This window comes from Vanessa cardui, chromosome Z (genome assembly GCF_905220365.1).
Source record: "Vanessa cardui chromosome Z, ilVanCard2.1, whole genome shotgun sequence".
In the NCBI taxonomy this organism is placed as follows: Eukaryota; Metazoa; Arthropoda; class Insecta; order Lepidoptera; family Nymphalidae; genus Vanessa; species Vanessa cardui.
In genome coordinates this window covers 9,592,508-9,608,158 of record NC_061154.1, presented here as the reverse complement: position 1 = coordinate 9,608,158, position 15,651 = coordinate 9,592,508, and the positions used below count along the sequence as shown (strand labels likewise).

The 15,651-nt window shown below is 30.7% G+C and overlaps 1 protein-coding gene across 3 annotated transcripts in view; it reads right to left on the bottom strand.

Moving 5' to 3' along the window:
* Nucleotides 1-15,651, bottom strand: part of LOC124542941 (adenylate cyclase type 6) — a 215,638-nt gene that overhangs the window by 104,221 nt on the left and 95,766 nt on the right. For all 3 annotated transcript variants that reach the window (XM_047120888.1, XM_047120890.1, XM_047120889.1), the window contains exon 3: nucleotides 11,020-11,217. In XM_047120888.1, the coding sequence (XP_046976844.1) occupies nucleotides 11,020-11,217 (198 nt within the window). The remainder of the gene's footprint in view (nucleotides 1-11,019; nucleotides 11,218-15,651) is intronic.

Genomic DNA, 15,651 nt, shown 5'->3' with positions numbered 1-15,651 from the left:
GGATTAAATCTGCATTGCTTAAAATCGATTCGAAAATAAGACGTTATTCTTGTAAAAAGTAAAAGATAAAATTGTTTATTGTGGATTATCCCTTAAAGATAGACCGACCACCATGGTTTTTTTTTATCACTTTTAAGGGTGTACAATACTGTAGTACATTATTTTGGATCTATCTCGTAGGGTTAAGCCAGTCCAGCAAAGTAAGCCTAAAAACGGTCATGTATGTACTTCTAAAATGATCAGTGTCTCTTTATTATGTTGTGTATGAAGAAAACCTTTCTCCTGAATCACTATATCTATTATAAAAAATCGCACCAAAATACGTTACGTAATTATAAAGATCTAAGCATACACACGAACATACTATTAATGAAACGCAAAAAATATATAAACTGTCGTTTTTCAATAATTATTGTCGTGAAAAATATTAAAAGTTTTATAAGAAATTGTATCTCATAACGTTAATACGAGGAACAAACACAAACTGATTACAACTGTTGCTCAACTGCTCAGAGTGATTTGCTGTAGGCAATATGTTTGTACGGTCTTACACGGCTTCTAGAAGAGACAGCAATACCCGTTGCGTAACAAAAGCAAAAAAATAATGTTAAACTTTTAATAGACTTTATAGTGAATCTTTCATCTTCAGAATTAAATGATCATTTCCAGGCTTTGAATATAAGTTAGGTTAACTATAAGCGAATAAACAAAGTTAAAAAAAAACTCTAAGTTATAGCTGCTAAGTTTCTTTGTTGATTCCCTCTTATCTGGGTTGTTTTTTGTTCCGAACCTAACTACCACAGTAGTTTTTACTTTGCCTAACATAATAAGAAAGTTTTGTACGCACGGTACATCTAATTTTATTATACTAAATAATATAAAATATTTGTTTTATGGTATAGGTTGGCGGACGAGCATATGGGCCACCTGACGGTAAGTGGTCACCATTACCCATAGACAATGACGCTGTGAGAAATATTAACTATTCATTAAATCATCAATGCGTCACTAACCTAGGGAACTAAGATATTGTGTCCCTTGTGCCTTTAGTTACACTGGCTCACTCACCCTTCAAACCGGAACACAACAATACTGAGTACTGAGTAGTGTTGTTTGGCGGTAGAATAACTGATGATAGGGTGGTACCTACCTAGACGGGAAGTACCTAAACATTATGGTTCGGCTGATGATATTTTGTTGTAAGGTAGACAGATTTATACAAGGGTCATCTGATAGTAATTAGTCGCAAGTAACCATTACCCATTTCAGCCAAGTGCCTGGAAATTAAAATAATATGTCCATCGTAGCATTGGCTTACTCGTTCTACAAATAGTAAATCAAAAATACGATGTATTGGCACTTTCTATTTAGGTGAAATAACGAACGTAATATTTATAAATTTCTATATCAATTTAGTTTCGAATAGATTTTTTGTCGTGATAAAATTTTTAAATTATCGTTCGAATAAAGAATCCTTAAATAATTTGTTGAATTTAATCTTTAATGACTGAAATGAGGAAGATTCCCAAGAATTTCAGGTGATTCATTAAAACTTTTCCTTTGCTGAACTTATTCTGAGATTCTTTTACTTTAATACACGATCAGTTATGTTACTTATTGAAGTGTATCCAATATTGTTAATGTACATATTCACTGTGTTATTATTCGTAACGTAACCAATGGTATAATCGTGTTATGTCCCCAGTTGAATATTTTCCCGTTAATAAATCTACACTTCTTTACGCGTATTATATACGTGAAAGTTACTCTGTGTATATGTTTATCTGTCACTCTTCCACTATTTAACTTCTGAACCGTATTTGATGACATTTTTTATGAAGCAAACTTGAACTCCAAAGAAAGACGTAGGCTACTTTTTTGTCTAATACATGTCAACCAACCCCAATAAGAACTAGTTAAATATAAAAGTAAATTTAATATCATTCTCGATCTCTTAGAACTTGTAAACGAATCTTACTGTATAAAAAAGGAAATAAACAATTTTATTTTGATCTTAACAAGATCTTCTAATAGTGGATAATAAATGGCTTGCGTTCTTGTTTTGAAACTCGAGAGATACTTCTTTCTAATTTCAACGCTTCTTAATAACATTCTATTTCATAATTTGGCTGTTCATTTTAATTAGTATTAATGACATGGCTTTCAAAAGTAAATTTAATGTAAGTAAAGTGAATTATATGTTTGTTTGGATAAAATGTTATTTTTATTTTTTACTTCTGAGTGACCATAGTTAACTAATATTAATTATAAGGATAATAAGTCTGAGTGACCATAGTTAACTTATATATATTATTAGGATAAGAAGTATTATAAGGAGCAAACACAACAACAAGTTGTTATGAAATAAATGCAATTTAAAATTGACTTGACAAAGCAGTTATATATATTTATGGCATTTCTCGAATAATAAATAATGAATGGAATGTATTTATATCTAATAGGGAATGTAAAATAGCCGAAAATATTTTTGACGAAAAACAAGATATATTCTTTTTGTGACGTAACAAAGTGTCATAAGAACAATACTATTGATTTAAAAATATATACGTAAGTTCTATTTAAAAAAAAATGTACAAGTATTATTCACATTGTAGAACCTCGGGCAATAAAATTACGTACGACGAACATTTCGATAAAACAATCATTTCCCTAGACGTAGACGTTTTCTGAGCCAGTTACTCACATTTGTTTTAGAAGAATGAAAGAATTTTCCGAATTGCTTTCCTGATATGTATTTGTTTTGGTACTGTAAATAGTTAAGGATCCCTTATTACTTTTATACAATTTATAATTTATTGTTTGAAGTTTTTGTTTATAAATAATAATAGTAGAGAATAGACAGAACCCCGTATTCTACTTGTCCATTACGCACCTGACCTTTTTCACGAAAGTACGAGGGTGGAGGGAAGTGGAGCAGAAATTATGTAATTCGATCACTGTCACAAAAGAGCTGTTCGATTTCAATTTACAGTAAAAGAACTGAAAATGTATAGCTTTCACTGTATAACGAGATGTACATATACGTAAATACGTACGTTTATAAAAATATAAAGGACACATTCAATAGTGTAAATAACTTAAGCAGTAGTAACTATACAACTGGTTGTCAAAGGCATAAAGCTTATTCCATTTGCAGGTTAATGGATACGAATGTGGCATATTAATGTCCTTGTATTCATCACCGTGCATAAGTGAATAAATAATAATAAAAAAAGCATATTACAATTTTGTGGTTCGTATAGGTTTTAATCTGCAATTATTGGGAGATTTGTGTGTTCTGACCACTTCGGTTCAGTGTCAGCTTATTTTTTTTTTATTAATACTCTTCGTCTCGAAAAAAGGTAATTTATTTTAGTGGGTTATTTCTTGAAATAAACGCTCGCATGCGTAGGATTGAGTGGTAATAATTTAAGAATAGCACAAATTATATAAAAATTTCTCGTAAACTTCGATTGATGTACTTCTATCATCATTTTAATAAATAAGAAAAATAATTACAAAAATAAATATTATTTTACTTTATCATTTTTTTTAATTATTTATAATTGTATAATTTGTATAATCAATTATAAAAAAAAATATAATTGATTAAACAAACGCACTAAACGCATGTATACTTTTTCGTTTTCTTAGGAAAATCATTAAATATTTAAACATAATTTTTTGGTTATGAAAAGTTTGGCAAACAAAAAAATAAAACTACCGTGAAATATAGAAGGGAATAATATTAAACTATGAAATGTTTATTCACGTGGTACGGAGTTTGGTATGGCAAACGAGTTCTTTTCTAAATTAAATAATGTAGATCACCTTCAACACTCCAGAATAAAGACGTAATTAAAATATAGTCTTACCATTTAATTAGCCCTCCGAAGATCAGACGATATAATCAAAAAGAAGCAAGGAAACGTTTCAAATAACAGAAAGCCTTAGAGGTTTCCGCAAATGATTATCAGACCCTAATTACTCAACGTGGTCAGGCGTTACGTTTGCGAAGTACTTTGTATATCTGACTTAACGCTTTGCGAATAGTTTGCAAGTGTTTAATCAATTAGTGGGAAGTTACTGACGTTTGGGTTCACTGATATCTTCATTTTACTTTACTGATATATATTTGTGCGTAACTATTAACCAAAACTTTCTTTTATTTTGATAAAATTGATTTATGATTATTTTCTTGACTTATTGGCTATAGCATGGCTACTCGTGAACCCAGTTTAAATAGCTTTAATCAATTGAAAGTTACGAGAGAAGGTAATTATCTCTGTGGATCGCTTATATATCTTATATATTTATTATATATCTTATGTATAAGCGATCGACAAAACAAGCTGAATCCTTCATTTGTTTTTCACATATAACTACCAAAATCCTAATGTAAGTTCTTAAGCAATCCGTAAAATAATATGTGATAGAATAAAAATTTAAAACAGAATATATTTCTATTGAATGTAAAACAAAAGGAATAGTTAATTCATGTATGTTACATATATATTCAGACATGTTTAAGTAGTATCCAGTTACTTAAGCTATAAAGAGAACTAAAGGATTTAAAACATTGTTAATTTTGCTTAATTTAATAGGTAATCATTTCTATAATAAGATTTCACATCCATTTTTAATAAGACCTGCGAGGAATTAGGATTTATTGAATTTTTGGCAGAATATAAATAAAAACAATAGTTGTTTACCAATATATTCTGTAATTAAAACGGTGAAAAAGAGTAAACTCTGTATGTTTTCTCCGATCTTCTCGGTAGAATTTAATGTAACCTACTACTATCTACTTCAAAAAATAATATTTAGATTTTGATCTTATCCGGATAATAATAATGCTTTGCTATCATTTTTTATTTATTTATTTATTTATAAAACAAAAAAACAACTTAACATTGAAAAGGTTTGAAAATGTAATTAATTTGTATTAACAAGATTATCTTACAAGATGTCATTTGTTGATACACCGTAGTAATTAAAGGATCCTATATCTTCCTTAATTGCTAGTTAGTACAAAATTAAAGGTCTCTTGTGGATCTCTACAGTGAGATATAAAATATAGTTTGACATATTTTAATAGAAAACTTGTAAAACGTATAACTTTTTAATAATCATGAAATTTAATTTAAAAAAATCCGTAATCTGATGTTGATTTGCATTTGTAATCTCCTTTATAGGTTGTGGACTTCCGCTAAGAACGGATTTTACCTCTAAGGGAGTAAAATGGGACTTGGAGATTTTTGTTATAAAAATTACGCACGGGTAAAGCCGTAGGATCAGCTAGTAATGTATAATAATGATGCCGTTATATATAAACTCAATTATGGATAATAAGACCATTAAATTATTTCCAAAACTAATCAGGATATCAAAAAATGGCAAATATGTGACGATAGATGTTTGTTTTTCTTTTTAATATGCGATCAAAAGTTGGAAATTGGAAATCGATCAGATGTCAGTTAACGATATTTTAGTTATACCACAGCAGTATTATATATAGCGAAAGCAACTTCCTTCCAACCAGGTATACAATGATACTTCCCTTCTTTCGTTAAGCTTTAATAATCACGACCATTACATAAAAACAAAATTTTATCAGTAAAAGCATGATCAACGTTTACAACGAATCGTCTAAAACTGAAATCTTTCTACAAAAACAACCACTTACACCTCTCATTCAATTTAAAACTTTCGTCAGATCCACGAACTGTTCCTTCAACTGATCGCTGATTCTGTTAAAGATCACAGGCGGTAATGCATTAATGATGATTCATTTTAACATTCAATTAGAATACAAAATACCTTTCACATTCAGATATACAGTGATTTAAGCAGTCCCGCTATTAAATAAACATAACGGTATTTTTGAATACGGAAAATGTCTGTTAATTTTAGCTGAAGTCTTCCATTATAAACATTATAGCTATTAACGCACCCTTTGCCCTTGACCCTAATGTTTCCTCGCCGAGCATTGCTTATCACAGCTCGAAAGGTATTATATTTTGATCCGCTGTATTTCATTAAGTGCTATATATATAATGAGATTTGATTACTATCTTCGAATACTTTAATTATTATGTAAAGTACAGTATTTGCGCGTAATCTAATCATCTAATTCTAATAATTAATATATGTAAGTAAAGATCACACCTTTGAAGATTTTATTACTTAAATAAAATTATGATTATGGGTACTTCTCCGTAATCTTAAAAATATGTCTATAGTTCAGTGGGTTGAGTGTTTAAGACTTTAAATCGCCACAAACGAACGAACGAACTCACGTTTTACATTTCTAATATTTATTTATATACCTCAGAAGAATAATTAACACTGCTTAAAGATAATAACCATATTATGTTTGTTAGATTTTAGAACGTTAGCCGAAGGTGTATTAAACTTGGATTATTATTTATATAACAAGGTCGTACTATATAAGAACTAAAAAAGACAGGTCAACCTTCTTTGTGCGCGTGATAGCTACGCTTAATGTTCGCTAATCGTCATACTACTTTACTAGCGTGCGTCTACTTATGGTCTAACTTTGGCCTCTATCTATACATATAAATCTATACATACATTATATTATTAAGTAATAAAAATTGAAATTCCTTTATATTAATCGAATCGGAAATGGAATAATTATGACATCTAAAACTATTATGATCACAGAATTCCACAATCTCGTGGTCAGATAAATGCTAAGTGGCTTGTGACCTTTGTGGCTTAGTATACATATATAGTATAATAACAATATTTTATGCGATGCTAATCATCGATGCTAATCATTAATTAAAATGCAATCAATATATTTATACTCATTCAATTGATTTGAAATCGTGTGTTTTAATTTTTAGGTTCAATAATATAACATACAAAGGAACATACAAACACACACTTCGTCAAAGAATTGGCGTTGACATGAGAAATGTAATTTTATCCTTGTAATCGCATCCGCCTGTATGTGACCCACAGTTTCAATGTTCAATTAAAGTTTGTGCTCTTTGTGTAGAGCTACGGTTCCGTGAAATGTTTTGTCCAAATTACACGAAACTATCGCAGTGCTGCGTGTTTTAACTGAAATAGAATAATTTATCATTAACACTCATTTAACACCTAACATGTACAATGCACGATGAGAATTTAAATAATAAATAAAATAATATCATTTATGAATGTTACAATCGATTATTTCTAAAATATTATCTACTAATCTGAGAAATATCAGAATAGTATTTGGAATTTCTGAATTCATGTAGATTTCTTAATTGACGAAAATATAGACATTTTTGGTTAAAAAAATTGAACAGCACTTACTTACTTACTTACTTAATATAATATAACTGCCGTTACAAAACAATAAATAAAACTCTTACTCTTACTTACTCTATGAAGCTGTAGCACACATACAAATTTTATTTTCTCCCTTATACATCCATTACTTTTAACTTAATATAGTAACATACTCACTCAATTAAATATTTATCTGATATTACATAGAAATATTATAAGGAGCGAGACCCTTACCCTTATTAACATATTTAATCTTTTAAATGGGTCCAATGGCTAAAAAAGGAAACAGAAATGAAATATTTGCACTTGTATCATAGAACCTACATATCCCAACAAGTGGCTTTTGCAAGATCCGACCAAGAGAATTTGTTTGTCTAACGTCGGTGAAACCCCATATCCTTGCAGTGTTACTCAGAATAAACCAAGAATTGTACGAGAGATGAGATGTATGTATATAACGATATACACACATCGAACTCAAGCAATGGCTATTTTATAATAACAAATATAACTAGAACTAGTTTTCCTGATTCATGATTTGTTTCTAATTTAGAATGCTAGCAGGAAAGTTCATTTCAATTCCAAACAGGTAATGAGATGCGACACGTCTCCCCGCCCCAACTTCACGATCGGTGATGCATTTTAATCATAATCTAAAATTCACCCTAACTATATGTTATTTTAACATATTTTATTGCATTTTAACCTCCGGGATTAACAAATCCTGACCTTGTTCTACTACCGTCTATCTATCATCTATGCATATTTGAAATGCTAAGCTGTAATTACATGGTCTTTCTATGTTAATCAGGTAAGTGTGAAACGATATAATAAAACAAAATAGTTCCTTTATAATAAACCCGTAGTGAGCTCTTAATAACAAAATAAATCCAGTCACTGGTCAATTCTTAGAGATCAAGTAAGTTAGTTGTTTATTCAAAACAACAACAAATATATAATATTTAACAAACTTAGATAAACAATCCGGAGAAGTTAACGTTACTTGCTGTAGTCTGAATAGAAACGTCATGTTTGAAGGCCCAGGGCTCGTAAACAATGATATGCTTCAAATTATTACGTGGTCACGCTTGGTTGTTTAGTACAATAAATATGTTAAGAATTCGTTGAGTTTTTCATTATCTCCTATTGTAAAATACTTTTGTATCTCCAATATTTTCATACTAAGAATTGATAAGCAAAAGCTGTTATTTTATCAAAGAATAGGAAAATAAGAAATGTTTTGATAGATGTTTTTATTCATTTCCTTGTGTTCCGTAAGGATATGTCAATGCCTATTTTTTGTGTCCCATATAATATTATTTACTTCAAACGACTATGCAGGAGAGTGACTTTTGATTCAATTTAATTTATTTAGACTCCAGTGTAGATACGAATCTAATCCTTGGCACCATCTGCTACTGACGTTAATTAGTGGTGCGTTAACCAATATAACCATCTCGTTGCCTCGCCGGTGTCTTTGGTTTTAAGGTGCAGTCATTTATTAAGGTGAGTTCTCGTAATTATCAAAATATACCTTATTCCTTTGTTTATTGTATAAGAGTATTTATTCTCTACAGTACGCTTCCCACGCTAATTTTCGGATTATACACGTAAATATTAATAATTATAATGTAATTTATTTGATGTTACCTTTAAAGAAACTATATTTAATAAAAAGTGGATGTAATATTAGTATTTTATTTTTAATTACAAACATAGAATTCAATGTTAAAAATACTATAAACAAATATCTTCTAAATAAATAAAATATAACTATAAACTAAATTATTTCAGTAGTCGATGTTATAATATAAAAGGAAATCAACAACCAATCCTATAACACAACAGGTTTTCCTAGTTTTTGAAGACTGTTAAACATAATCTCATTATTGCGTCGGAAGAAGAGGAAAATTACTTCGTAATTAATTGAGCTACAAATGGCCTTTGTTCCTTATGATTTCTCTGTTATTAGGTCATTACAAAATACAAAGGGAACCATTAAATATTAATAAGAAACACATTAATTGCTAGAAAATCGTCGAATAATTGTAGGCTTTCAATTTTAAAATTACACCTAAATACCTTGTTCCTTCAATTTCAACAATGTTGATTCTGTTGTGTTTCGTATTTAGACAGTGACAAGCTTACCCTCGTCAATCATACCAGTATCTGAACTGGTCACGTGAAACATATCAACGGAGAGCTTCGTGTACCAACCGATGTTTCGGGCTTAGCATTCAAGTTGCTCTAACTTTGTAAGACCAATATGACCTGATATTAGTAAGGGGTCAGTTTATATTGTTAACGCAACATTTTCTTGCCTTTAACGCTTTCTGTGGATAGTAGAACAATTTTTAAAGCTTCATATTAAAAAGCAATACAGCCAGCCTCTATAAAAAATAAATTAACGATTTCAAAATTGTTTTCGTACACTTTATTGTATTGAACGATATTTACAACCTTTCGATTTATTGTAATTAAAAGTTTTCCAAAAAATATTTAAGTGAAAAACGACTCGATGCGTTTTTTTGGTCGTTGTATAACTTAAATCCTTACCTGTAATAAAATTAGAGTGTCTGTTTGTAATATTAACGTAACCGCTTTTTACTAAATGCTTGTAAATGCGTTATTTTGGCATATACACGGTACATTTAACAAAAGATTATATTTTTTTCAATTTTTAGCTGTCTGTCTGTTTGTTCCGTTTAATGTCTGAAACAGCTGAACTGATTTTGACATGACAAGGTTTAGGTTAAAAGAATAACTTTTTGTTAAATACAACCACAACACACAACCTCATCATCATAATCTTAATAAGATATGCGAGTAGATACGTTCCCATTACCTGAATATAACGTTACATTGCGCACACACCATACGTTTCGATGATCGTGAGTATATTACGAGCGTATCGTATGTTAAAATATTCAAGCGCACGTAACTACATTTCACCAATTCTTCAAAATATCACGTTTATTCTTCCCCAAACTCGGTAACGGGCTGAAGTATAAGAAAATATTATCTCATGTGATTGCATGCGAGCTCACATGAAGGCTTGTATAATAACAAAATATAAACTTTGAATAACAAAGAAAAAGATTACCGTGTAAATTTCAATCGTTTACGAAATTTTGTCAGAGTAATATCATAAAGAGTAATGTTTAGTAAGCTTAGTGGTAGGGCTTTGCAGGATCGTCTTATATATTACAACCAAACAGTAAAACTTATTATATCCGGTTTGAAGAGTGTGCAGGTGTAACACAGGTATGAGGGACATAATATCTTAGTCGCCAATTGTTGGGCAGTAGTGGCCACTCACCTAAAAAACTAAGTTTTAAAATAATTTCATCATAGAATTAAAAAAACAACATCGGAAGTATTTGCGTAATTTCATTGGTCAACGGGCAAACAGGCCACCTGATGGTCACCACTGCCGAGACATTAACGCCGTAATATTTTTAACCCTTTCTTACATCGCCAATGCACCACCAACCTTGGGAACTAATATGTTATGGTGCTTGCCTGTATTACATATGTTCACTCACCCTATAAACCGGAACACTTAACTATTGGTGCTTGGTGCTAGGATATAAAATGCATACATGTTAAAGAAGACCCAGAAAGTCACACAGTCTTGCCACCGAGTAAAGACTTATACTATAAGATTTTCCTTTAAATATGATTCATTTTATACATTAAAATTATACTCACTGAAGTAGGGCTTTTCTTAGTCCGATTCGAGGAAAAATGCTCGATGACCTCCCAGTTAGACTTCTTTGGTGCGGGGGTGTCGGCCGGAGAGGAGGAGGTGCGGTGCGGAGCAGATGGAGTGCTACGACCTGAATCGTCAGCGCGTAGCGGCGTAGCAGCCGATCGAAGTGACGCACACCGTCGCCCGCGCAGCGCTTCCTGTACAAATAATAACAGTAATTAGCTTACATTATATAATTAACGTATCTTACATACATTTAATTTTTATATTAACTCATGTGTTCCCGTAAAATTATAGTAATTTCTTGACTATCTTTATCGCCTCAATTATCAATTACTTAACACATACTACAGACATATATCATTCAACAATTAAATGAAAATATTGAGTTTAGTTTTGATATATTTAAATTATATATATGTGTTCAATGATATAATTTAAATACATCAAAACGTTCGTATTAGAAACTTAAGCATGCTAAATAATATTAATCTAATCTTCCTAATACACGGTACGTTACTTCACGAAAACTTCTCATACGCTTAGCTTAAGGCTCGACGTTGATTGTGTGGTCTCAGACTTTCACTGCGGTGAGCAAGGTTTTAAGTTCGAGGAGGGGGCGTGAATAAATGCTTAAAAGCTTCATATTCATTATACGAACATTGAGTCTGAGTTGATTATAAACATTTTAATAACTGTACATTTTTTATTTTAAACACTTTTGTAGAAATATAACCTATAAAGTTTCGTTAAACTATTCAAATTTACCAATGAACAAATATAATGATTTAATAAAATAAAATTTCATATACCTTGTACTAAGATTTGAGTACAGGTTTTAAGGTTTAAAAAAAAAAAACATTACAAAAGATATAAAGTGAATGTCGGTTTTAAAACAGGATATTGATTTCTTGTCGGTTCCTCTTCTTCAGCAGAATACATTGTTAACCGTTAGTCAATTTACATTTCACTTACATCACGTGTCTCACTTATAAACTCGAACGAAGCATGTTGTAATTTTGGTATTTATAGTGTAGTTCGACCTTCCGCATTGAAAGAAAAAAGAATGGCATTTACGCGTATGTAGTTGTTTAAGAACCGATGTTTAGCAAATTCAAAACGAGTGATGGATCACACTCATCTATCAACGTCACTTAAATCAACGCATTCCCACTGCTGACGTTCACTTCCAATATCAATATTAGATTTTCGCTTTATATCTATTATGAGGTACGAAGTTTTGTCCCTTTGGTATTTATGTATGTATTACTGTTGTTTGCTTGTAGAAATTTTTAATTGTTTGAGACATGTTACCTTTTATGGTTTACCTTTTACCACAGTCGGTATATTGAGTGTTATAAACATCGATTTTGTCGTTGACCTCTCTTTGATACTTCCGCAAATAAAAATATCATATAAAATTTTAATTACGCTACAACTGACTACCTCCGTGGTCGAGTGGTGTGTACACCGGTTTTCATGGGTACGCCACTCCGAGGTCCCGGGATCGATTCCCGGCCGAGTCGATATAGATTATCATTACTTTTCTATGTTGTCTTGGGTCTGGCAGTTTGTGGTACCGTCGTTACTCCTGATTTTCCATAACACAAGTGCTTCAGCTACTTACATTGGGATCAGAGTAATGTATGTGATGTTGTCTCATATTTATATGACATTGTTTAGGTTACTCTAAGTTTAACGAATTTATTAATGAAAATTTAAGAACTTTTTAAAATTGTTTCTGTTTCCATCTATATGACTTAACTTATACCTTGTAAATATATATTAATGATTTATTTTTAATTTACTATTAAAAAATAAACGACACTCGTTAGTCAGTAGTGCGCAAAGTGTGAAAATATTAGTTAAAGTGGCAGTCACATTATCTATTATACAAGCAATATATGTAATTGAACTACAAAGTATATCTAAATATTTTGGATCCAAACAAACAAATACCGCGAACCATGTCTCCGAAACATTGGATCAATAACAATTGAGAGTTAAATAAAATACTGGGAGACAATGAAGTGATCGGACATAATTATTACCCAATCAAGCAAAATTTGCAAACCACATTGTATTGTACACAACACTCAAATCAAGTTGTCAATATAAATTTTACATTCAATAAATATTTTATTTATACTGGCTCAAATAATAACCTTTAGCCGTCACAACTCTATTATATCTTATGAGCCATGTCTATATGTAAAGTTATGATATGGGTTCAGGCGTTCAATAATATTGAAAATTAAAATATTTATGACGTAGTAACAGTATATTATTGACTATAAAAACACTTTTATAGACAACTCGCTATGTATACTACTTGAAATGGATTGATTTGATTTTTTGAATCTTGATTGTTCACCACAGTTGACCATCAAGAAATGACGTGAGCGAATTCTAGAATATCAATTTCACATTAGTCCAGTGAGATTTAATTATTCAAATGTATGACTGTTACACATTCATAGTTAATTAATTAACATAATGGTACATAAAACGTTATCCTCTGCAACCCTTGCCACAACATTCCTTTGTTTCGAAAAACAACTTTTAAAGAACAAAGAACAGCATTAATATTGTTTAACAGTATTCTACTTATTTTTATGCTTTTGTATTCTCCCTGAGTAGTGTAGGCGATATTTAAAAATTTAACATAATCTTTTAAAACCGGATACGTCACTGAGTACCTTAATGAGTGTCCTTAAAACAAAATTAAATACAAATTCTCTCTGAATTTTCAGAATGTGTTGTAGGTATTCCATAGAATTATGAGTACAGAGTGCGTGTTAATACTAAAACAAATATCTATGAATATTCAATTACGTTTCACTAAATAAACGGCAATTTGAAACTATAATGGTATTGCAAATATCGATTTAACTATTTATATTAATGTATTTTTGGACATATGTGCCGTTGTTATAAACTAACTATACATAAACAACGAAGGTATAAATTAGACTATGCGCAAATCACTGATTCGTAATTATTTATTGTGTGAGTTTGTTTCATCTGCGTTCTGCATTTCTCATGATCATCCTCTCATATTCCACGGCTGACAGCTTCCTTAGGTCCTCCTGACTAGTTCTACAAGGTAGGCTGCTCCATTGCAAATCAGTCCTTCGACATACTTGACCAGTTTAGTACCACTTCAGTATGATAATCATGCAACCTATGATCTCGTATATCAGTAACTCCGGTAATTTTTCAGATACATTTCTCATTTAATCCTTTATATATAATCTACATACAACACACTCCGTGCCTTGTGTACTAGTAAGTGTCTACGTTTCGGCATTGTATGACATGGCGGTTAAGACTCATTGATTGAAACACCGAAACATATTCGTTTTCAAAACCTGCGGTGACATTCAATTCCATCCATGCCCGAGCTTTGTTATTCTTAAGCTGTACTAGAGCCGATAGCTTTGATTCTTTGACCTCCCATTTGCATAAAAAAAAGATAGCTTCACATATTCAACTGATTCATGAAAATAAATAAATACTGAAGGCAATAAAATAATAATTGGTTTTGACATAGTCAAATTTAAAAATATAACCTATACGTATATGAAATACATTGCACGTGTCACTTTTAAAATTGTAAACAGCTTAATAAAACATTGTTTTTAAAAACTACGGGATTATATTTTTCCTTCAAAATAAAATCACCGTTAACGCAGAAAACATGTTTATTTTTACAAAAAAAAACTTTTGAATTTTTAAAAATGTCACCTGAAATAACTTGAAACGTTCTCGCAGCGTTGGCTGTAACCCTACGTACCAGATATACGTTTAAGTAACGCTTAAAAAGGATTTTTGCAGTCGTTTAAACTACCGTGTCGTAGCTGGGATTTCATGCTAAATCTTAGACGCAGATAAGCTCTACTTGGTTAATCCAGCCCCTGATTTCTTCAAATGGAAAATAGTGTTTCATAAATGTGCTCGGTTTCAATTTGAAAATATCATTACCCAAAATTTAATAAATAAATATTTAACCAATATTGTCGACAAAATGGGTGAAATATCTTTGCTTAATATGTTTTGATTTAGTTCCTTCTGGCGTGATATTAAAAAAAAAAGTATTAGGTAGGAAATTTCCTTCAGATAAATAATGCCCGGCTATATCGATAAACGTCAAAGGGGAAAACTCTTGAATAGTTTGTCAAAACTCTACGCTGAGGAGTAAGCACTTGTTAGGAACAGATTTTGAAACAATTTAAACCAAAATTTATTTTCAGATAATAAGTTTATAGAAATCTGCGTAAAGTGTATGCGTTGTCTATACTACAAATATAAAAGATAACATTATTAACATTACAATAAATTTCTCAGAGAAAAATTCAAATTTAAAGTAAACGCAGCTTAAAAATTTGGTGAAATGCGAATAAGTGCCACCCAACCGGCGAACAGAGCTTAGTAACATACTGGAACCTTTTATTTCGATAATTAAAAACCCTTGAGAAAAATTAGTTTATATATCTGTGGTATTTTTAATGTATAATACCTGAGATAATGTAAGTATTTCCATCAAAATATTCTTTAAAAATTATATCAAGAATCAATGTATAACTGTAAATTCTAATTCTAACTAATAAAGAATAAAAAAAAAACTTGTA